Source organism: Podarcis raffonei, chromosome 8 (assembly GCF_027172205.1).
Source record: "Podarcis raffonei isolate rPodRaf1 chromosome 8, rPodRaf1.pri, whole genome shotgun sequence".
NCBI lineage: Eukaryota > Metazoa > Chordata > Lepidosauria > Squamata > Lacertidae > Podarcis > Podarcis raffonei.
The window spans coordinates 62,183,474-62,204,225 of NC_070609.1; the positions used below are offsets into that span (position 1 = coordinate 62,183,474).

The window sequence follows — 20,752 nt, forward strand, 5'->3', positions numbered from 1 at the left end:
AAAGGAAGTTCTTTATTCTTCCTTTACAATTTGGCCCTAAGGGCTGATATGTCCTGTGCCTGACAGTATCTCATCAGGTGATGGACAGGTGGGCATGGCATGGTCCAAACCATGCTGTGGGCTAAATGGGGAGACCAGGCAGGCCTAACTAGGATTCCCCACTGCTACTCTACCCAGTGCATGAGGCTATGCTCTGGGACACAGCTGGAGCCTCTTGATAAAGCCTATTGATTAGGACAGGCCCATTTCAAGAAAATTTGGAGTTCAGAATCTCTGTATAGTCTTGAATAGATCAAGCAAAGATGCCCAGTTTGCAGCTGCCAAGAGAAACCTGAAGGATGCCACTAACTAGTAAACACAACATAACTTTATAAGCCAAGTAGTACCAACAGCTACAATCATTCTAAGGGCAAAAGCGATTGGTGATTTTTAATTGTGAACGCTGCTGCTTAGTTATAAGTGTAGCATCCATAGCTCATGGCCAAATGCAGATGGGATCATAACGCAAATAGACAGTGATATAAAGTAGTTTTGATATTGACAGATGGTAGCTCTGATGGGCCAGAAGAAGTAGTTCCAAGTGATGGCAAGACAGCAGGCAATTCCCAGCATATGGGATTACACGCTGCAAGTGACAAGTCTAAACTGCTTAGTAGCAACAGAACAGATACAAGCCAAGCCACACTAACAGTTGCTCCCAGAACCAGCTGGCAGACTACATCTTCTCTCCAACACTTCATTCTTCCTTAGTTTACTTTATGCTGCGGGGAGTTGATGGACATACCCATGGTCAGCCTCCTGGTGACCCAGCAATCAATCAGAGCTGGTTAAAACAATTCAAAACTTGACAGTTAAAACTGTTAGATAGGGGTTGACGACCTGCAGAGACAGGGACCAGTTCTGATGGGGATTTGGGGTTATCTTGGCACAGCAAACTACTATGATTCCTGAAGAGTAAAAATCCCAGAAGGGGTTGTGAGAGTGTTCCCCCTGGGGTAGTAATAGCCATTCTAGATGGAAATAGTCTAACTTGAGAAAAGGTTCAGAGAAGAGTGCTGAATAATGTAGAATATGGAAAAACAGGGGAATATGTCAGATGCAACCCTAGGCCCCCTATCTGCCCTGGATTCACACTTAGCAGGTGTGTTGTGATACCTTTAGCATTGCATTACGTCTTTTCTCAGAGTGGCTCAGGAAAACAGAGGGTTATCCCCTTTTTACAGTCAACACCACTCTCCAAAGTAGGGTAAGCAGAGGGATTGCAATTAGCCCAAGTTCATAGAAGAAAATTTGAACTAGAGCCAAAGCCATGTTAGACGTTTAGAAGAAAACCACATGACACAGCCACCAGAAAAGCATGTGGAGGAATCACTTGATTAATGCTCTTGCATATAAAAAAGGCTCCCTCCTTATATAAGGAAGTACTAGCCTAGTCCTCTCCTCCTAGAACATTAACATGGAAAATTATGTATCCCTGAACCTATATTCTTATACCCCAGGAAGGATTATCACTAGATTATTTTTTTTAACATCTGTTACTGGATGTGGTCATGTGCCGATACCACACAATATTACCCTGCTTGGCAAACAAACATTTCACAGCATGTCTAGCAGTTCACATTTGTTGGATGGTTCTCGCATAAATGCCACAAGCCCACCTCTAAACAGGTTTAGCAATGCAAGACAATCAAGCATGTTTTCAGGAAATATTTCAAGGTCACTTGTGTGGATGAGTCATCTTCTGACATTGTTAAGTTTATGGGGTGGCTAAAGAAGGGTCTGTTTTTTCATCTGTTAAGCAGAGCATTTTCACAATGACTAAGGCAGTTAAACTAAACTTCAATGGATCCATTCTTTTACAGCTACAACATCAAATGACTGGGGGAAAAGGAAAGCAAAACCTCATTTAAAGCAAGCAAATGATCTCAAGTACATCCCACAACCATGTCAGACCCCAGGATATCCTGCAAAGTTTGAGGCAAAAGCCTAGTAGTTCTGTCTATGAAAAACATACCCACTTAATATTCTTGTATATCCCAACACATAACCAAGTTAATTTAAAAACTGTACTATTTGATAAGACTATTCTCTTACATCAGAGATGGGAAGCCTCAGGCCCAGGAGCCAAATGCAGCCTTCTAGGGCCCCTTTATCCAGCCATTGGCCTCGCCCCAGGCCACACACCCTGGTTTTTAGGCAACACCCCTCACTAGCTCTGCTTTGCATTCCTCCTTGAGTGTTTTTGCTGGCAGAACTATGTTCCTGATTTCTGATAATGCTTCTAGCTTGTGTGAATGAAGGACAGAGAGGGGTGTGTATGTGTAGAATTTAGCCTCTTGTACAAAGATAAAATTCACATTTGTTGCTCTGCCCACATTTGCCTATGGCCAATCCCACAAATGGCATGTGGCCCCCACAAGTGAATGTGACACTTGAGCTGAAAAGTTCCCTGCCTGAGCTGTACATGGCTTTACAACTTCTGGCCTACTACTCTTAATGGCCAGCTGATAGGAACCAATTGCTATGAGATAGTCAATCATCCCTCCATTGTGTCTGAAGAGATAGCCAAAGATTCAAGGTGGTGACTCCACACACATCAGTTAATGGAAGGGGCTGAGCAATAGTTTGGGCATAAATGAGGCAGAGCAGTCAGAATTAGCTAAATGCTAGAAGTATATGGTCTGGCCTGTTCTCTGGGGATTTGATATGGTGTAATAGATCATCTACTTCATGGGGTGTCTGCCCTTTCTCTGCATTCCTGTTTTACTTGTTTATTTGTAGATTGAGCAAAGAAATACAGTTAAGCGCTCCAATCCAGAGAAAGCTAAACTCAGAGCAAGCTACCCCGTAACTGCATTGCTCAGGGAAGTGAAGAGTCCATACCACAAAGGCTGGGTATGCACTCCCATCTTTTCTGAATCTAATGCACACCCACCGCTTATTTGGGAAGTCATGTACACACAATGTTGGCTCCAATCTATATCTATCTATCTATCCTGTTGCATCCTGTGAAATTGAGAAAAAGAAGACCTAGCTGTATTTTAAGATGCCAATGTGTCTAAAGTCAGTATTTTGGCTTCAGACCAAGAAGTTTATCTCCAATGCTCACTCCCACCTTTTGAAAATCATTAAGTTCTAATTGTACTCACTTTTATTTGGCCCACTGGTGGTAACCTTATCATCTATGATGTCAGACAGATCCCCTCAGGAAATCCTCTATATTATTATATCATCATCATCATCCATCATCATCATCATTATTTGACTAGCAGGAAGTGCCCAGTGCTGCATGGGTATTTTTAGAAACCTTTTTTTAAAATGGATAATGCAATTTGTGAGTTTGGACCTGTGACACCAAAAATAAGGTGCTGCCAATCCAAACTCATGTTTTAGTCCACCATCTTGATTCAAAATGGTGCCTGGCATCTAAACATCAATGAAGACTGCAGTCCCCATCTTGGGAAGGAATGTTTGTGCCAAGTTTAGCAACGATATCTCAAGAGGCGTCTGAATATATAGAGAAGAAACAGAAGACAAGACAAACCACTTTCCAAAATATACAGTGAATTGATTGATTGATTGATTGATTGATTCATTCATTCATTCATTCATTCATTCATTCACCGCTTTAGTGGTTTACAAATATAAAACCAGTTTAAAAAGGATGACCACACATAATTAAAATATGCAATAAAACAATGTCATAAAACATCAAAACATTCATAATTAAAATACAAAACAAACAAGGCCTTTAAAACAACCTATATATCTATATATACACAAACAATTAAGTATGGCTTCCTCCCCATTCCCCAAGCTACTTAGGAAACTCACAGCATCAGGAAAGTGCCTGCTGCTCTCAGTGCAGTAAATGAAGACCACCTGTAGGGCCACTTAAGAGATTTGTAACACCACAGATCTATGCAGCTAATATCTGATGAAGTTCATGCTGCCACTTAACTTACAAAACAGGCATGCAATAATGCAACTTGATAATTGAGCCACGGAGTTCAGAGTGCAGAGTTTGTGGTCTTTCAAAACAGACTATTGAAAACAGACTATTTACAACAAGAAGCTGTAGTGTGGGTGGAATGCTCTGGTCACACTGCCATCTTCCATAATACTCTGCTCCTGCTCCCTCTGCCTCTGCCTCTCCCTCACTCACCCACACACCCTGATCAGCATTATGTGGTCAGTGAGGACACAATCTTCACTGGGCTGCGGGTCTGGGGGCGTGCCCTTATCCCCCACCCCACCCCCAAAATAAGTTGGCTCAAAACACTGATGAAGTTGCTGCTTTGACAAACTTCAAAAGCAGTGTACGTGTAAGCTCTTTCCGAAAAAGTCAGTTGACAAAATGTGGTGCCAATTTAAACGCCCAGCCACATGACTTATCAACGTTCTACTTAGAAATGCTCCATGCATAAGTTTTGGTAACTCAAAACTGATGCTTCCTATGTTGTTTTGTTAACTACATACAAGGAGTGCGCTTGCTTCCAAGCAGTCACTGCTTTCTAACGCACAAGCTTTTAGCATAATGCCTGCCCCTATCTTGGAAACAAAACTAGTGAATCTAAGCAAAACAGCAAGTGGAACTCAACCTCCATGTAGATAAAAACCCTCAACTGATAAAAAGGTAGGGTACCAAACCCCAACATTTAACTTTAAATAAGGGTGTGTGTGAATGCTAGTAAATGAAGAATTGGGCTTCTGCTTGGATGTGAACTATACTATTCTTCACACACAAGTCATCGGGTCCCCCACCTCACCCCCAGAATTCGTCAAAACTCTTAATAAAAATGCTTTATTACACTTGTTTCTTTGTATTATGCAAGGCATCTTGAAAATTACAAATAAAAGTTTCACTTTGAGAACATGGCCTACATATCACTTAAGTCATCGTGTTCTCACCCATGTTTACTCAGCAGCAGGTGCCTGCAGTGGGAGTTATTCCTAAATGAGTGTGTCTAGAATTACAGGCATGCAACCCAACATAAATGCATGTTTCTTCAGAGTCGGGCCCCCACCAAGTTCAGCAGGGGACTTACTCTGAGCAGATACTATGCATTGCCTCCTTAAAAATCCTATACTTATTGGAAATAAGATAAAACTGAATTTAGTGGACCTCGCATCAAAGAAGACAAGAGTAGGATTCTAGTCTTTTGAACACTAGTCTATGGGATGGCAAAGCCAGTCACAATGCAATTCTATACATGCCTACACGGCAGGAAGCTCCACTGGACTTACTCCTAGGTAAATTGATATAGGGTTACTGTCTTAATCGCTTAATTACTGTGTTTGCCTGCTAGAAGGATACTATGTCATGGTGGGTATTTTAGAATATGTGCTTTTAGCTACTTTACATAAAAGGTACCATCAATACTGTATCCTGTTTTCCATCCAAAAAAATTAAGTTTACCCATGTATTTATTTATGTGAATTTAAAGCATTTATGAACTGCTTAATGTTTCAAAAATGCCCAAGGGATTCAAACACGTCCTTCCACAGAGGAGTTACAGAGAAGCCCACACTGGAAAGACTGCAGACCACAACTTCCTGTGTGGACAGAAAGTACCTACACTGCAAGAACTCCTCTTTTCAGAATCCTATGCATAACTACTTGGGGGCAAGCCCCATAGAGCTCAGTAGCATTTGCTTCAAAGTAAAACATGCAGGATTGCACCGCTGCTCATTCCCGATGAAGTCTCCAATTATAATCCCCGTGGTTGACTCGGCTTAATATCTATTACCAGCAAGGGACGTTATGTAGCCAGAAACTCATTTCAAACACATCTTCAGCTGCCTATTTCTTCTCCAGTCAAGGATATTTCAGGCCACACACCAAACACTTTCCAGGGACTGCCTCAAGAGAAGCGATAAGCCCCTAACGCTTCTTCCCCTCTGAACTTTTCTGCATCACCCTGCAACTTCACTCCCTTTGCAAAGCAGCACTTACTGAAAGGACACGTCCGAGCACCCCAACGCCCGAAAGGCAGGAAGCGGAAAGGAAGCAGCTCACGACACACGCGACATTGGGCTGCAGGGCCCCCCAGCTCCCTTCCAGCCGCCTGCCTCCAAGAAGCGCCCGCACTGGCTCAGGCTGAGGACCAAACCCCGCAGGAGAGGCCTGGAGGGAATTCGCTGGCCGGGACGCCTCTCGGCCGGCGCTCAAGCGCTTCAAGCTCTGGGCCCCCGGACTTCCTGGCTCACTTGCCTCCTGAGCCACCGAGTGCGACCAGGGCTCCTTGGCGGCCGCCCTCGCTCGCCGCCTTCCTGCGCCCCCGGCCCCCCTGCAGCCGCCCAGAGCCTTGCCTCTTCCTCGCCAAGCCACCGAGGCGGGCACTTCCCAGCAGGCCAGCCAATCCGCCGGGCCGTTTCCACAGCCGCTTCGACCACGTCTGCTCAGTAAGCAGCCCGAGAAGGTGGAGCTTGGGGGGGGAGGGAGGCTCACCGAAAAGCAGCAGCAGGAGCAGGCGGAAAAGCAGATGCGGCGTTCGGCGGAGAGAAGAGGAAGAGCAGGAGCCCGGCGGTGGTGGCGGCGGCGGCGGAGGCGACTCTGAAAAGGCGGGCTGGGGGCCCCTGTGATTGGCTCCAGAAGCTCCAGCTGTGCGCTATTTAAGGCCGGCAGCCCGGCGCCTGCTCGGGAGCCCGAGCGCGCTTAAAGGGAGCCGGAACGGAGCTCAGTCTCACGAGGAAGGCACAAGACAGCGAGGGCGGCCAGCTAGCTCTCCTGACACCTGTCTTTCAGCTCCTGCGGTGGCGTTTCCTAAGGATGCTGGAGAGCTACCAGTCCAGGGCGAGGTTCTTTCTCGCTCGCCCAAGATCTAGGCGTTGCGCTGACTCCAGCAGACGGTGAGCGGCGCGGGCTGTGGGCGATCGGGGGGCTCTGCCATGTGCGCGGGGTCCGGAGACGGAGCCACCGAGGCTGAGCTTCGAAGGAGGGGCGGCGGGGGGAGGAGGAGCAGCGCGTAGGGCCGTGAGAAGCAGCGGCAGCCCGGCTGCCCCGGCCGGCGCGCGCCATGGCGAAGGATGAGTGCAAGGCGCTGCTGGACGCGCTGAGCAAAGTGACGGCCTGCTACCGGCACATGGTGCTGACCATCGGCGGCACCTCGGACTCGCAGAACCTGCGCGAGGAGCTCAAGAAGACCCGGCAGAAAGCCCAGGAACTGGCGGTGGCCAACCGCAACAAGCTCACGGCCGCCTTGCGGGACAAGACGGTGAGCAAAGAGGACAAGGCGGAATTCGAGCGGCTTTGGGTCCTCTTCTCCACCTGCTTGGAGATCCTGGAGACCGACATGCGGCGCGCCCTGGAGCTGGGCCAGGAGTTCCCCCTCAACGTACCCAAAAAGCCGCTCATCCAGACGGGGATGAGCGGCGGCACCTCCGGGGTGGCCGCCCGGGCCATGAGCGTCCAGAACATGAAATACGAGGCGGACAACAACATCGACGTGGTGGATTTGAAGGACCTGGAGAACGAGATCAACCAAGTGGGGGAGATGATGTACGAGATGGAGATGAAAGTCAGCGTCCCGCAATGGACGGTGGAGGCCAAGCAGGACCCCGGGGCGGAGCTCAAGTCCACCATCAGCGTGGGCGCCTCCTCCATCGGCATGATCGAGGTGGAGGAGAGCAAGGCCTTTTGCGATATCAGCAAAGTGCTGGCCGGCATCATCTTCACGGCTGTTCTCCTCATCGCCATCATCCTGGCCGTGTGTGTGGCAAAGCTCTCCTAAGGTGGGGGATGCCAGGTTCAGGGGAAGAGTTTGGCTTTTCTTGATGAGGGAGAAAAAGGAGAGGCGTTTGTTCCCCCAGATTATGGTTTTCCAAGCAAAAGGGTGGAGGGAGGAGGCGAGTATGGGATGGGATCCCTGTGCCGGAATAAGGGGCAGGGGATGTGTCCTGTTCAAGTCCTAAGCCTGAGGATTTGTGCGATATTCTAGCTTTAAAGAACAGTCCATCTAAGGTATGTGGGTATTACAACTCCCAGCCATAGTAGGGATTTGTTCGCTATTTATAGATGATTATTCTCAGTAAGCAGGAAAAAAAGTATTGTTTGTGAGTAGGTTCTACTGTTGGTCCATGTTTACAAACTGATTACAAATTGCACATGATTTGGAGATGGGAATTAATTCAGTGGCAAAATGGAGACACCTATAAATTTACATATAATTTCCTACAAACATAAATGATGTTGTGGTCCTGAGTTGAAGATTTGTTTTCTGTCTCTAAAAGAAGTGTGCTTTTAGTCCTGGGTGCTAAGCCTGATAGTTTTATGTTTTGTTTTTTTTGGTGGGAGGAGGAGTTTAGAACCAAATGGTTTAAGAGATCTGAACTTCTTTTGTTTTATCGGAACTAATTGCACTTTGGCACAGCATACACTGTGAAAGGCAATCCAAATCTGCAGAAGAAAGATTAAGCACCATTTACAGAGACCTTAAGAAGCTCTGTGTTCAATTCACTGTTGCATAACATATTCTACCACTTAGTTTGCTGTGGGGTAGAACCAGTTCAGCTTCTTTGTTCACTGTCAGTCAAGTTTAAATGCCCGTTCAGACCAAATCTTCCAGAAAGGATCCTGCATTATACCCCCCTTATACAGTGTGCACACATGCTGCATTATATATATCACATACCCACAGTAGGATTTACTCCCTAGTAGGTGTATTCATTGCCTTGAAATCATGTATGGATACACATACCTGAGCTGGGAGCAAGTGCCAGTGAATTCAGGATTTAATTCTGAGTAAATAAGATCGCACTGCACAACTCCCCTGGTTTGTGCATGGAAGCTGAACAGTGGTGTTTCTAAAAAACAGTGAAGCTAGAGTGCAGCAAGATCCCAAGTATGTTTACTCAGAAGTAAACTCTACTGAGTTAAATAGGACTTGCTCTCTGGTAAATGTGTTTAGAATCGAAGCTTTAAATGCAGGCTCTGGCTATAATCCTGAGCATACTTATAAAGAATATTCCATTTATTTCAGTGGGAGTTTCATATAATGTGTTTCAGATTTGGGGTGTCAATGTGGCCTAAAAACAAGCCACTATCACTGATTTTTTTAATGCTGTAACAGGACGTTAAAACCTATGAATCTGCCTTGTGCCAAGTCAGACCATTAGTTCATCTAACACAGCATTATGTTTCTTCACTCACTGGCAGTGGCTCTCCAGGGCTTCAGACAGGGGTCTTTCCCAGGCTTACCTGGAGATTCCAGAGAACCCTTTCCTGTGCCTGAGCTCCACTCTGATTCTATGGTGCAAAGGAGAGGCATGATCTCACGTTGACAGTCTGAAGTTTACACATGTACATCTCCTATTACTGTTAATGAGATTTACATATGTACCTGCCAGAGCCAAGAAGATTAGAATCAATCTTATAATCCTGACATACCCAAGACCTGGCACAAATGTCACTTGGATGGCAGCATCTGAGCACAGGGCTGTTGGAGCTAGACCGTGGCGCTAGATAAACATGTAAAAGAGAGCATTGCTCCTCTTTTAAGCTGTCTGTGGAACAGTATCTTTAAAGGGGATGCAAGAGGCATTCCTGTGCAGACAAAGGCCCTATCTAAAATGGCTTTTAAAGCAGAGTTTCATTTCAGTCACAGCGGATTGTCAAGAACAGTACACTCAACATGCAGTTCCACTCATTCAAACTACAAGCGTGTTACTGAACATTTCTAACCTCTTTAGCAGCAATTAGCAGTTCCAGGCAACAAAGTTAAGCAACTGAAAGTGTGGTCCCATCCCTGTCTACTTAGCAGTAAGTGAGACTTACTTCTGAATAAACATGCTTAGGACTGTATTGCTCATGTACACAAAACATGCTTCTCTACTTGCCCCTTGAATTAACTGAGTTAATTGAAGTGGTGAGAAGATTTACAGGTCAAGCTTCAACCTCTTCAAACTTTTAAGTGCACAAGTCGGTGAAAACCTTAATCTGAACCCTTGGGTCTAACAAAGCATGAGTTACAATTGTCCAGTGTCAGATTTCCTAGCAATGGTGATATGTGTTTTGGACTGGCATTGTGATAGTGATATACTTTGCATGATAGGATGCCCTAAGTTCCTTTACACAAGTTCCTTAAGAGCTACTTCCACTTTCTCTATACCCATGATGGTGAACCTTTTTCAGCCCAAAGTTCACATTCCCTTCTGGGCAACTTTCTGGGGAGGATGTGTGGCCTCAGGAGAGTTCCAGTGGTTGAATAGAGAGACCTGGGGGCACATTTGGGCCCCAGACCTGAAGTTCACCCCTGCTCTAGACAGGACTGATCTACATGGTCTAACACTATGGGCTAGCTCATTACATTTAAATTAATTGGCTAACTCAAGAGCATCCACCCACCCAGCAACTGCTACAAGGCTAACAAGAATATATTGTGTGATTACTAAGAAGCAGGCAGCAGAATCTTATACCCGGACCCTAAGTCACTTGGGCTAAGAGCATGAGTCTCCTATTGACAAATCTGTTAAGTTTTATTAATAGAGCTATCCTGAATGTAATACTTGGAATTAGGTCCCATTAATTTCAAAGGAACTTCCATATGGCTTGTTTAGGATTAGTATGCTTGTCTCATTAATGTCCTTGCAAACTGGATACGTGCAACCCAGTTCTCTGTATATTTACATGGAAGGTTATGTTGGGACTCAGTGGATGTTGGCAAACCTAAAAACACTTGAAAGCTAGTCAACATTGGGATAAGTGGGACCTACATGCAATAGGATCAGGCTGCACAGCTGCAATGCTTTTTGTACTTACTTGGAAGTAAAGTCCCATTGAACATAGCTGGACTTTAACTTCTGAGACAACATGCATAGGAGGTGGGGCTGCCAGTGAAAATCTATAGGTTCTGCCTTCAAATGCATATACTTAGGTATGTACCTGGCAAATCTATTAAGACTAAAGATTTACTGACCATTCTTGAACTCTTTCTATGTGAGTCCTATGTCATACCCACATTAGTTTCCTTAGAATTTTAAGTTTACACTTATTTACTTGTAAGCCAAAACTTAAAATTCTCTGCATACAGGTAGACCATATTTCAAGTCAAATATGCTCAAGGTAGACTTCTGTCCTACAGGGATTTTATGGGAAAGAATGCCCCGTAAGTATGCACAAAATGAGAGCCTAACTCCGTAACTTGCTTCTCTTTAGGAATGAACCATTAATCTTCCTAAATATAAGTTATCTGAGTAAACTGGCTCAGGCTACCCATTAACAGCAGTCTTGTTAGTAAAATTTGTGCTGCATGTTTGCAGGCAGCACTGGACAACAAGTCTTGGTTCTGCAGAGGTTGCAACCAGGCAAGACTTCAAAGCATGTTAACACATAAATAAATCCTCCTGTGTTCAATAAGCAAGACAGCAGCCTTAATTACTCAAGGTATCAAAACTGTTTTGATATTTGATTGTAAATATGTGTTTAGTCCAAAATGGAATTGAGAGGTGGGATTTGGATTTTATGTATTTGATGTCAAAACTGTGTACTCATATTGGTGCTAAAGTACCTATCTCTGCATATGTAGATAGACTCAAACTGCTGCTATTGATCCTGTGTTCTGACCACTGTTTCACTTCAAACATTGTTCATGAGAGCTAGTGATGGCTGTCTTCACTGCTACAAGGGCTAGACCTTTTTCTTCAGTGTGATTCACAAACCTTGCACTTAAAGCTGGTCTGCAAATGGCATTATTAAACTTGAGAGTGGGGGAACTGCATAGTTGGATTGCAGCTAGCAGTATTTTAATCAGAAACAGATTCTATATTCTTTGCACATTGAGAACTCCAAGGGTTGCATTTGTTCTGGAACAAACAGGAAATCCGGATTAATAACTTTTTTTAGTTCCAACTTGGGTGTAGTCATTTCTCTACTCATCTTTGTAAAAGTTTCAGGTTTGAGATGTAAATCTATTATGCTGACATACAAGATTTGTTTTCCAAATGATCTAAGACACAGGATTGCCACTATCTAATTACCTAATGGGTCCACCATTAATCTCACATGTACGCCCAGTGTAATCACATGCGCAATGTGACCTAGGCACAGCTGCCTGTCGCCTGGTTTACTAAGCTGACCAGATGCAAAGGGGGTCAAGACTCTCATACCTTTAAATAGTGATATGGAAGAAGACATTTTGACAGGTTTAGCTGCTAGGCAGAAATCAATGGAATAAAATATAACAGCTAAAATTCTATGGAAATGTGAAAGATATGAGACACTGGAAGAACTTTATGACAGTAAGAGCTGTTTGACAGTGGAATGGACTCCCTTGGAAGATGGCAGTCTCTCCTTCCTAAGAGGTTATTAAGCAGAGGCTGGATGGTCATCTTTCATGGATGCTTTAGTTGAGATTCCTGCATTGCATGGGGTTGAACTAGATGAGCATTGGGGTACCTTCTACAGTGCAATTCTATTATTCTGTGTCCTCTGCACTGGTCCCCCTATGGGCAATGAGAGCAGAAGGTAGCAATCATTCCAGCTTGTTTTGTGGGAATAAATTACTGTTGAATTATTAGAAGTTGCACTTCAGGCCACCCCAGTCAAAACTTTGTTTCACCAAATTCATGGACATTTGTCACTGACAAAAATAAAAGCCCAGCACACCTCTAAACCCTCCAGAAGTTTCTTAAAGGGGCCTATCCTGATTGATAAACTGCTTTAGAAGGCATAAGAGAGTTTGAAAATGTTATCCATGTTTTAGAGACCATTTGTAACTTAAAAGGTGAAGTGAGAAAAACCAGAAAGCTAAGTAGTAAGGACTTTTCATAATTTCCCTTTTTGTGGTAGAATTAATATATGTCCATTCACATATTTAAACTTTGTTTTGCATGAGCGTGCCTAGCTGTCCTGGAAAGATTACATATTGCAGCAATACAAATTAGTTTCCACATTAAGTACTTCACATTAAGCAACATAATTAAGCAAAGAATTGCTAAGTAGTATAACTCCAGTAAATTTACATTATGGGTCTTTATATTCAAGTTGCTATAAAGCGGGGATAGGGAGCCTCTGGCCCAAGGGCCAAATGTGGCCCTCCAAGCCTCTGTCTAGCCCTTGTGACTTTCCCAACAGCACACCCCTTGCCCTTCAGCAGCCCTGCTTCACATCTTCTTTCGGTTTTTGCTTGGCCCAGAACAGGCAATTAAACGGCCATGTCTGTGAGCACTTAAAAAAGGATGCTGTGATTACTGAGACCCAGGATGGCTTTCTCAAAAACAAGTCACGCCAGACGAACCTCATTTCTTTTTTGGTGTTTCAGGGGAATGCTGTGGACATAGTATATTTTGATTTCAGTAAGATTTTCCCCATGATATCATGGAGAAGTTAGTAATGGTTCCTCGTCATCCTGAAAAAAAGGACAAGTTGGTACCACAGGATTCTGTCCTGGGCCTGTTGTTGTTCGCCATCTTTATAAATGACTTAGCATGGATGAAGGAATTGAAGGTGTGCTCATTAATTTGCAGATGACACCAAACTGGAAGGGATAGCTAATGCTACAGAAGACAGAATTGGAATTAAAACTGACCTTAACAGATTAGAGAACTGGGCCCAAACAAACAAAATGAATTTCAATAGGGACAAATGTAATGTTATACACTTAGGCAAGAAGAACCAACTGCACAAATATAAGATGGGGGACACCTGGCTTGCCAGTAGTATATGCAAAAAGGATCTAGGGGTCTCAGTAGACCACAAGCTTAACATGAGTCAACCATCTGATGCAACAGTAAAAAAAGCTAATGCTATTCTAGGCTACGTCAACAGAAGTTTAATGTCTAAATCAAGGGAAGTAATAGCACCACTATTCTGTCTTGGTCAGATCACACCTGGAGTACTGTCTCCAGTTCTGGGCACCACCATTTAAGAAGGATAATGACAAGCTGGAATGAGTGCAGCAGAGGAGAACCAAGATGATAAAGGGTCTGGAAACCAAGTCTTATGAGGAAAGGTTGTGGGAGTTGGGTATGTTTAGCATGGAAAATGATATGAAGGCCATCTTCAAATATCTAAAGGGCAGTCACATGGAAGAAGGAACAAGCTTGTTTTCTCCTCCAGAGGATAGGACCAGAACCAATAGATTCATGTTACAACAAAGAAGATTCCAATTGAACATTAGGAATAACTTTCTGATGGTAAAAGCTCTTTAACAGTGGAATGGACTCCCTCAGGTGGTGCACTCTCCTTCATTTGAGGTTTCTTAGCACAAATTGGATGGCCATCAGTCATGGGTACTTTAGTTGAGATTCCTTAATTCAGGCTTCCTCAACCTTGGCCCTCCAGATGTTTTGAGACTACAATTCCCAGCATTCCTGACCACTGGTCCTACTATCTAGGGATCACGGGAGTTGTAGGCCAAAAACATCTGGAGAGCCAAGGTTGAGGAAGCCTGCCTTAATTGCAGGTGGCTGGACTAGATGACCCTCAGAGTCCCTTTCAACTCTACAATTCTACGATTTATATCTTAGTGCTTGAGCCACTAGATTGTGATGTACTGAATATATTTTACACACAAGATCACATTCGCTCGGGTTGCACATAACGGTAATCTGAAAAATTTCTTGGCACAAATGTACAAGCATTTAGACTCCTAGAGGAGAGATTGCTGCCACATTGCTCTTGGTCTAGTCTTCTGCAGCTGTGAGCTAAGCCATGGTTTAACCTAGTAAGTCATCTGACCCTGGGCTCATAGTTTGTCCCCTCCAGGCAAATCATAAGCTGTAAGCCAAACAAAACTCGGTTACAGCTCATGGTTTCTTGGGAATGAAACAAACCACAAGCCTTGGTTCATACAACATGCTCCAGGACTGAAGAAGCAAAGGAGCCACAATCTCCATTTGGACCAACCCATGGTTTGGCTTAGGTGTTATGTATAAACTGAATCACAAATTTAAAGCAGAAGCTTGGCTTTTGTGGATGTACACACACACACTTCTAAAGGCCTGGTTATTTTCTTATGTTTACAGCCTTAGTAATTTTTAAGAATGTATATATTCACTGGAAAAGGCAGAGGGGGTCTCTTTTTTTTTTTGTAAAATAAGATTTTTAAAAAATCAAACTTTGCCGTATTTTACAGAGTATGACAAAGTAATGTATTACGACCATGATGATAGCCCAGTAATTATAAATACAGAGTGTGCAATATATAAGGAAATATGCACTTTTGATTTATAACATCCAGGTTTTACTTCAAAATGTTTTGTCAGGTTTATATTACAGAATTGTTTTAGTATGAATATGGAAGTGTTAAAATATTATAATGAGCTGGCATCATTCCATCTGAGCAAAAGTGTTGCTTTTGTGCTCAGGATAAAGCCTGTTGCTATTATTTATTTAAAATAAAGCCTGTTCTGTCAACTTGCCAGCCTGTTTGTGACAGTCATTTTTTCAAAAAAAGACAGATGCCCAAGCATAAGCTTATCAATCAAACTGAGTTACCCATACTGAATTGCCTACACACTCCAAATAACCTATTTCATTATTATACTGTGAAACACCACCACTGCATTAGAGAGTTGTCGTAAACTTCCATAGTTATTTTACTGAGTGGAATCTCACCTGCAAAGAATTTATTATTGTCCACATATATGCGTGCAAGGCTGAAGCGCAAAACACTGTTTAAATATTATCAAATCAGCTGCTTCCATCTCACTACAAGCACAAACTTTTTCATCTTTATATATAATATAACGCAATGGGAATTTGCTTACAGATGACTTTGTGAATTCCATTTTATAGCAGTGGCACCTAAGCTCAGAAATATAACCACATTCACTTGGAAGTTCTATTTTTTTAAAGTGTCACTACCTTTAAAGTAAATAAACTTAGATGGTGGTTGTGTCAGCTTTTAAATTACTCCAGCACACTGACTCTTAGAACACTGGTATCCTAAATTCACCCTAAGATTCGCAGCAACCAAGAATTTTGGAGATCTATAGAGAGGACAGAAAGAGAAAAATTCAATTACAATTTATGGTGATGTGCTGAAGCCAAGGGGTCTGCATCTGGAAAAATCAAGCACTGAAATCTGATCTATGCTTGTTGAACTAAAGAACCTTAAAGGTTTCATCTGTTTTCTGCAGGTTAAAAATGACCAAACCAAAATCAGTTGGAAAGATCCAGTAATGAAAAAAGAAATATTAAATTAAAATTCAAAACAACAGAACCCGGAAGGCCATGTGTCACAGGATTGTTTCTATATATAAACAAAATCCAAGAGGTATTAAAGCTCCTAGCCTTCCGGCTAAAAATTAAGAGTGCGGAATAATAATTTGAATATAAATAAATGTTTGTGAAGCTCCTCATCAACATATTTACCCTTCACAGATTTTCATTATGTAAAAAGTCATTCAGGAAGACCAGTGGATTATACTCCTCTAAATGCTTTCTCTCAATACGATTATGTTAGTCTTTTAATGCAGGCTGAGGTCTGAGTGGAATAGTAGGGCTACACGTGAGCAGTCAGCTGCAGTCTACAGTACAACTGGGATTACTGAAGAATGACTGCTTTCTAAATCTTTTGTGAAATTGTGCATGTGCCAAGTATCTGAATAACATTACAGCAAGGAATGAGAAGTCAGTCTATATGAAAGTATATTGCACAGATGAGATGACAAAACTTCGTGTTATAATTCCACCAGGCATATTTTGCACAGCTAAGCACTGCATACAGACCAGGAATCTTGGTTTAAAACAAACAATGGTAACTTAAACATGCCAGCTATGGTTTGATGCTGGCTCATTTTGAAACTAACCATTTTCTATTTTAATCTGGATGACAAGCCCAACCTTCAGTTAACTGAGTTTGTATACAATGCACAACTATGGCTAGTTCTAAAGTGAAGTAAGACTTCACTTTCATTTACGTACAGAGAAGGGAGAAGGCTGTGAGGCTGTGTCTGAACTGGGCCTTACATTATTTTACTGCAGATTTGAAAGCAAGGCAGGTCTTTATGTAGACATTAATCTTTTTCTTACAAGTCATGTTGACAGAAGGATAATGAGAAATCAAATCAATCTCTATTTTCTTTATTTGGCAAAATCTATATGTGCTGCACGTAAACTCTGGGAAGCCTATATTTTTTCATGAATATTTCAACGTTTAAAAGTAGCTATTAAATCAGAGCCCATCATGTAACTTATTTATTTATCTCTTCTACAGTTGGCAAGGAAAATAACATTAATACAAAAACCTTAAGAATGCAATATGAATTTAAGAAGATTTTAAAATAATTTGAAAAAAAATCAAATTCAGAGAACAGTCCAGATTCTAAAAAAATGACTACAGTGGTACCTCGGGTTAAGTACTTAATTCGTTCCGGAGGTCCGTTCTTAACCTGAAACTGTTCTTAACCTGAAGCACCACTTTAGCTAATGGGGCCTCCTGCTGCTGCTGCGCTGCCGGAGCATGATTTCTGTTCTCATCCTGAAGCAAAGTACTTAACCGAGGTACTATTTTTGGGTTAGCGGAGCCTGTAACCTGAAGCGTATGTAACCCGAGGTACCACTGTACTTGTAATTAGGGTGCAGATTAGACTTTAGAACAAAGACTAGGTATATAATAGTTTCTAAATCTCCAGTTATAATGCACTTAGTTAAAGAGGAGGAAATAAAAACAATTTCACTTAGCTACTTCATAGCAGTTAAATGTTCACTAGCACTTTTCTGGAAAAGATGGGAAATTAATTTAAAGGAAATATAGTAACAGATAAGTCCATGAAGTCACATACAGATGATCCCTTGTTTTGTATTAAGAATGGTTTTTATCCTTTAAGGACATTGAAAAAAACTTTACCTCAAAAATTAAAATATCCGCACATATGTACCGGTAAGTGACTTATAATATTAAGTTATATCTAATGCTAGTTATACCAAGAGTAGACCCAATTAATACACATGACTAATTTCAATGGGTCTACTCTGCATAATACCTAGCTGGGTACAGCTCATAGTCAGCCGGTTACCAAAAAAACAATTACATAACTTGGTAACCATTAAGAACTGGTACCTGAATTTGCTTGTTTTTCCCTTGTCATGTCTATTGGACTACAGGCCTATGGATAAGGACCGTGTTATTTGTAATTTATATACAGCACCTAGAACATTTCAGGCATTCCATGAATGAAAGAAAAATAGCAATAATAATATTGCAATAAAGGAATACCAAATAATTCTCTACATTGTGGGTTGTATCCAATGTGGTGCTAAGTTAAAGTCCCTTGGTACTGGAAGTACTGGTTCCACTGGCAACATGTTTTGTATTGTTTCACAACAAAATGCAGAAGCAGGTTGCTGGTAACTTTGCTGCACAACCCCATGAGTTGTGCAATGCATTTCCTCTACAACTGTTGCGAACTGGATTCTTCTGCTGTGTAACATTAACATTCCAAAAAAGTGAAAGGGCGAACAGAGAATGTTGGATACAGCCCCATATCTATCATATTTAAACAGGGCAATTTTATACTTGACTATTCACATGTCAGCTCTACTGAGTTCAATGAACCTTACTAAAGAGTACTGCAGACAGGAAATGGTGAGAAATATTAAGAAAAAATTAATGATAAACAGTTTGTATAGCATATAAGAGAAAGAGTGAGCAGATGTCCAGTCTTGCGTGTGTGTCTGATTATAGCTATGCTGGTGTTTCGTCCCAGTTTTCCCCCCAAACGTAATCAGCCAGCTGGCTGACCTCTGCTACTCTGCCAAGCTAGCACCAGAATGAACTTGCAGCCAAGCAGTTTGGTAGGACACAAGAGCAGTTTACAGTTTTTCAGCATTCTTTTTTTATTTCTCAAGCAATTTTTATACCACCATCCCCCCGCCAAAAAAATCACACAGTGATTTACGACAATAAGGTAATCTAAAAACACACGAAACAGAAACATTAAAGCAATAATCCTAAATTACACAATTAACCACATAATAAAAGTGTCTTAATTCATCAGCTTCTAAAAGTCTGAAAAAATGTGAGTTTCTACATGGCATCTAAAAGAACATAAGGTTGGAGAAACACACACTTCAGTCAAGAGGTCGTTCAGCTCATGTAGAATCACCAGTGAAAGGGCCCTTCCATGGGCCTCCACACAAACACACTTCATTTAATGCAGGGACCACCAGGTGAACCTTTTCTGCTGATCCTAATGCATAGGCAGGTTGATATGAGAGAAGGCATTATCTCAGATATTTATGAACATGAATTAGTAAGCACTGAAAGGGATTTCAGAGTTTACACTCTGTACAAACTGGCATGGTCCAACTCAACAGTAAAAAAGAAAAAGAAAAAATGTTGGTCCATTAGCCCCCACTACTGACAAAACATAGCAAATGCATTCTCCATTTCTCTGAGCTACCTAGTTCCCATGGAAGGGAAGGGAAGTACTGTAATAAAGTGTGGAGGTGCAATTTTGGTATTCTGCTTCCTGGCTTACTTGAAAGACAAATTAAAGGACACCAATCATGGAGAAGCTACTGACTGCATCTCCTAGGAAGGCCACTACTTTCAGGATAGCAGAGATTCTAGGGAAGTGGAAAGATAATCTTTTGGATTTTGACACAGACTTGATTTCTCCTTGGCCATGGTGATCACTGTGCGGTCATGATCTCACTACTTCCTCATCTAAGATCACTCCCCCCAGTTGCTCTTTGCTACTGAGGATGTCACATCCACTGGCCGCAATCTCACTATCAGCTCCCTCTCCCAGACTGTCACAGTCCCATCCAAAGGCTGCAATTGCTTTAAAAAAACAACAAGGCCAGGATAGAGAATGCCAAATGCATTGTGTATTCTGGATCTTCTTGGATGCATCTGTTGGCCTGCAGCCAAAAGCACTTTATGCTGCACTTCTGTGCAGTTAGCCACACTTACGACCATTGATTTCAATGAGCTTAGGGGGCGAGATCAGGGAACAGTGTACAATAATTTCAACTGCTACACTGACTGGATCAGGGGCCAGCAAACTTTTTAAACAGGGGGCTGGTCCACTGTCCCTCAGACCTTGTGGGGGGCCAGACTAGATTTTGAAGAAGAAAAAAGAACGAATTCCTATGCCCCACAAATAACCCAGAGATGCATTTTAAATAAAATGACACATTCTACTCATGTAAAAACACGCTGATTCCTGGACCGTCTGCAGGCTGGATTTAGAAGGAGATTGGGCCGGATCCAGCCCCCGGGCCTTAGTTTGCCTACCCATAGATTGGGTGGTAAAATTTCAAAGCTCTTACAGTAGCATCAAAATGTAGATATGATATTAATAATGTATAAATATACAAACGTATGTTTAGAATCATGGGAAGTGTGTGCACTTCAGGAAGCAGGTTGAGGCTCAGTCACTACAGGCACACCACATGCTGCCTATACTTGTTGTATAAATTTTCTTTTGGACAGCTTGTCTGTAGATTCCCAGGATTCCCTAGAACAGTGGTGCCCAACTGGTGGGCCGTGTACCCCAGAGGTCCGCATAACCCACCCGGGGGTCCATGGTACCATTCACATAACAAAAACCACTGAGATATAAAAAATTTCAAAAGTAGGGGGTGCATGGCTTGGCTTTTGAAAAACAGTACTTAGCTAATTGGGAATATACGGATGTATACCCATGTAACTCCAAACAAGTGTTAAGCCAAACCAAGGCTCATAAGTAAACAACAACCCATGGCTTAAGATTTTGATTTGTTGGCAGTAAACAAATCATAGTAAAACTGATGGACATGGTTCACAGGTTCAATAAACCATGGTTTAGCAACATGCGTGAA

At 42.4% G+C, this 20,752-nt stretch overlaps 2 protein-coding genes across 7 annotated transcripts in view; one reads left to right on the forward strand and one right to left on the reverse strand.

The window, feature by feature from the left end:
• Positions 1–20,752, reverse strand: part of ANKRD27 (ankyrin repeat domain 27) — a 68,381-nt gene that overhangs the window by 46,195 nt on the left and 1,434 nt on the right. Inside the window, exon 1 of one of the 6 annotated variants that reach the window (XM_053400309.1) lies at positions 6,452–6,541. The exons of 1 other annotated variant lie outside the window; for it this stretch is intronic. Coding sequence is in view for 1 of the 5 variants with exons in the window: in XM_053400307.1 (XP_053256282.1) it covers positions 690–740 (51 nt within the window). In the remaining 4 variants the exon portion in view is untranslated. Of the gene's footprint in view, positions 1–689; positions 1,155–3,834; positions 3,895–5,956; positions 6,281–6,312; positions 6,411–6,451; positions 6,542–20,752 lie in introns of those variants that run through there. 4 more of the 6 variants (XM_053400311.1, XM_053400308.1, XM_053400313.1 and 1 more) reach the window with 4 other exon arrangements.
• On the forward strand, positions 7,020–9,259 carry RGS9BP (regulator of G protein signaling 9 binding protein). The gene has a single exon (XM_053400350.1). It carries the CDS (start codon positions 7,020–7,022, stop codon positions 7,731–7,733), a length of 714 nt encoding a protein of 237 aa, XP_053256325.1. The 3' UTR covers positions 7,734–9,259.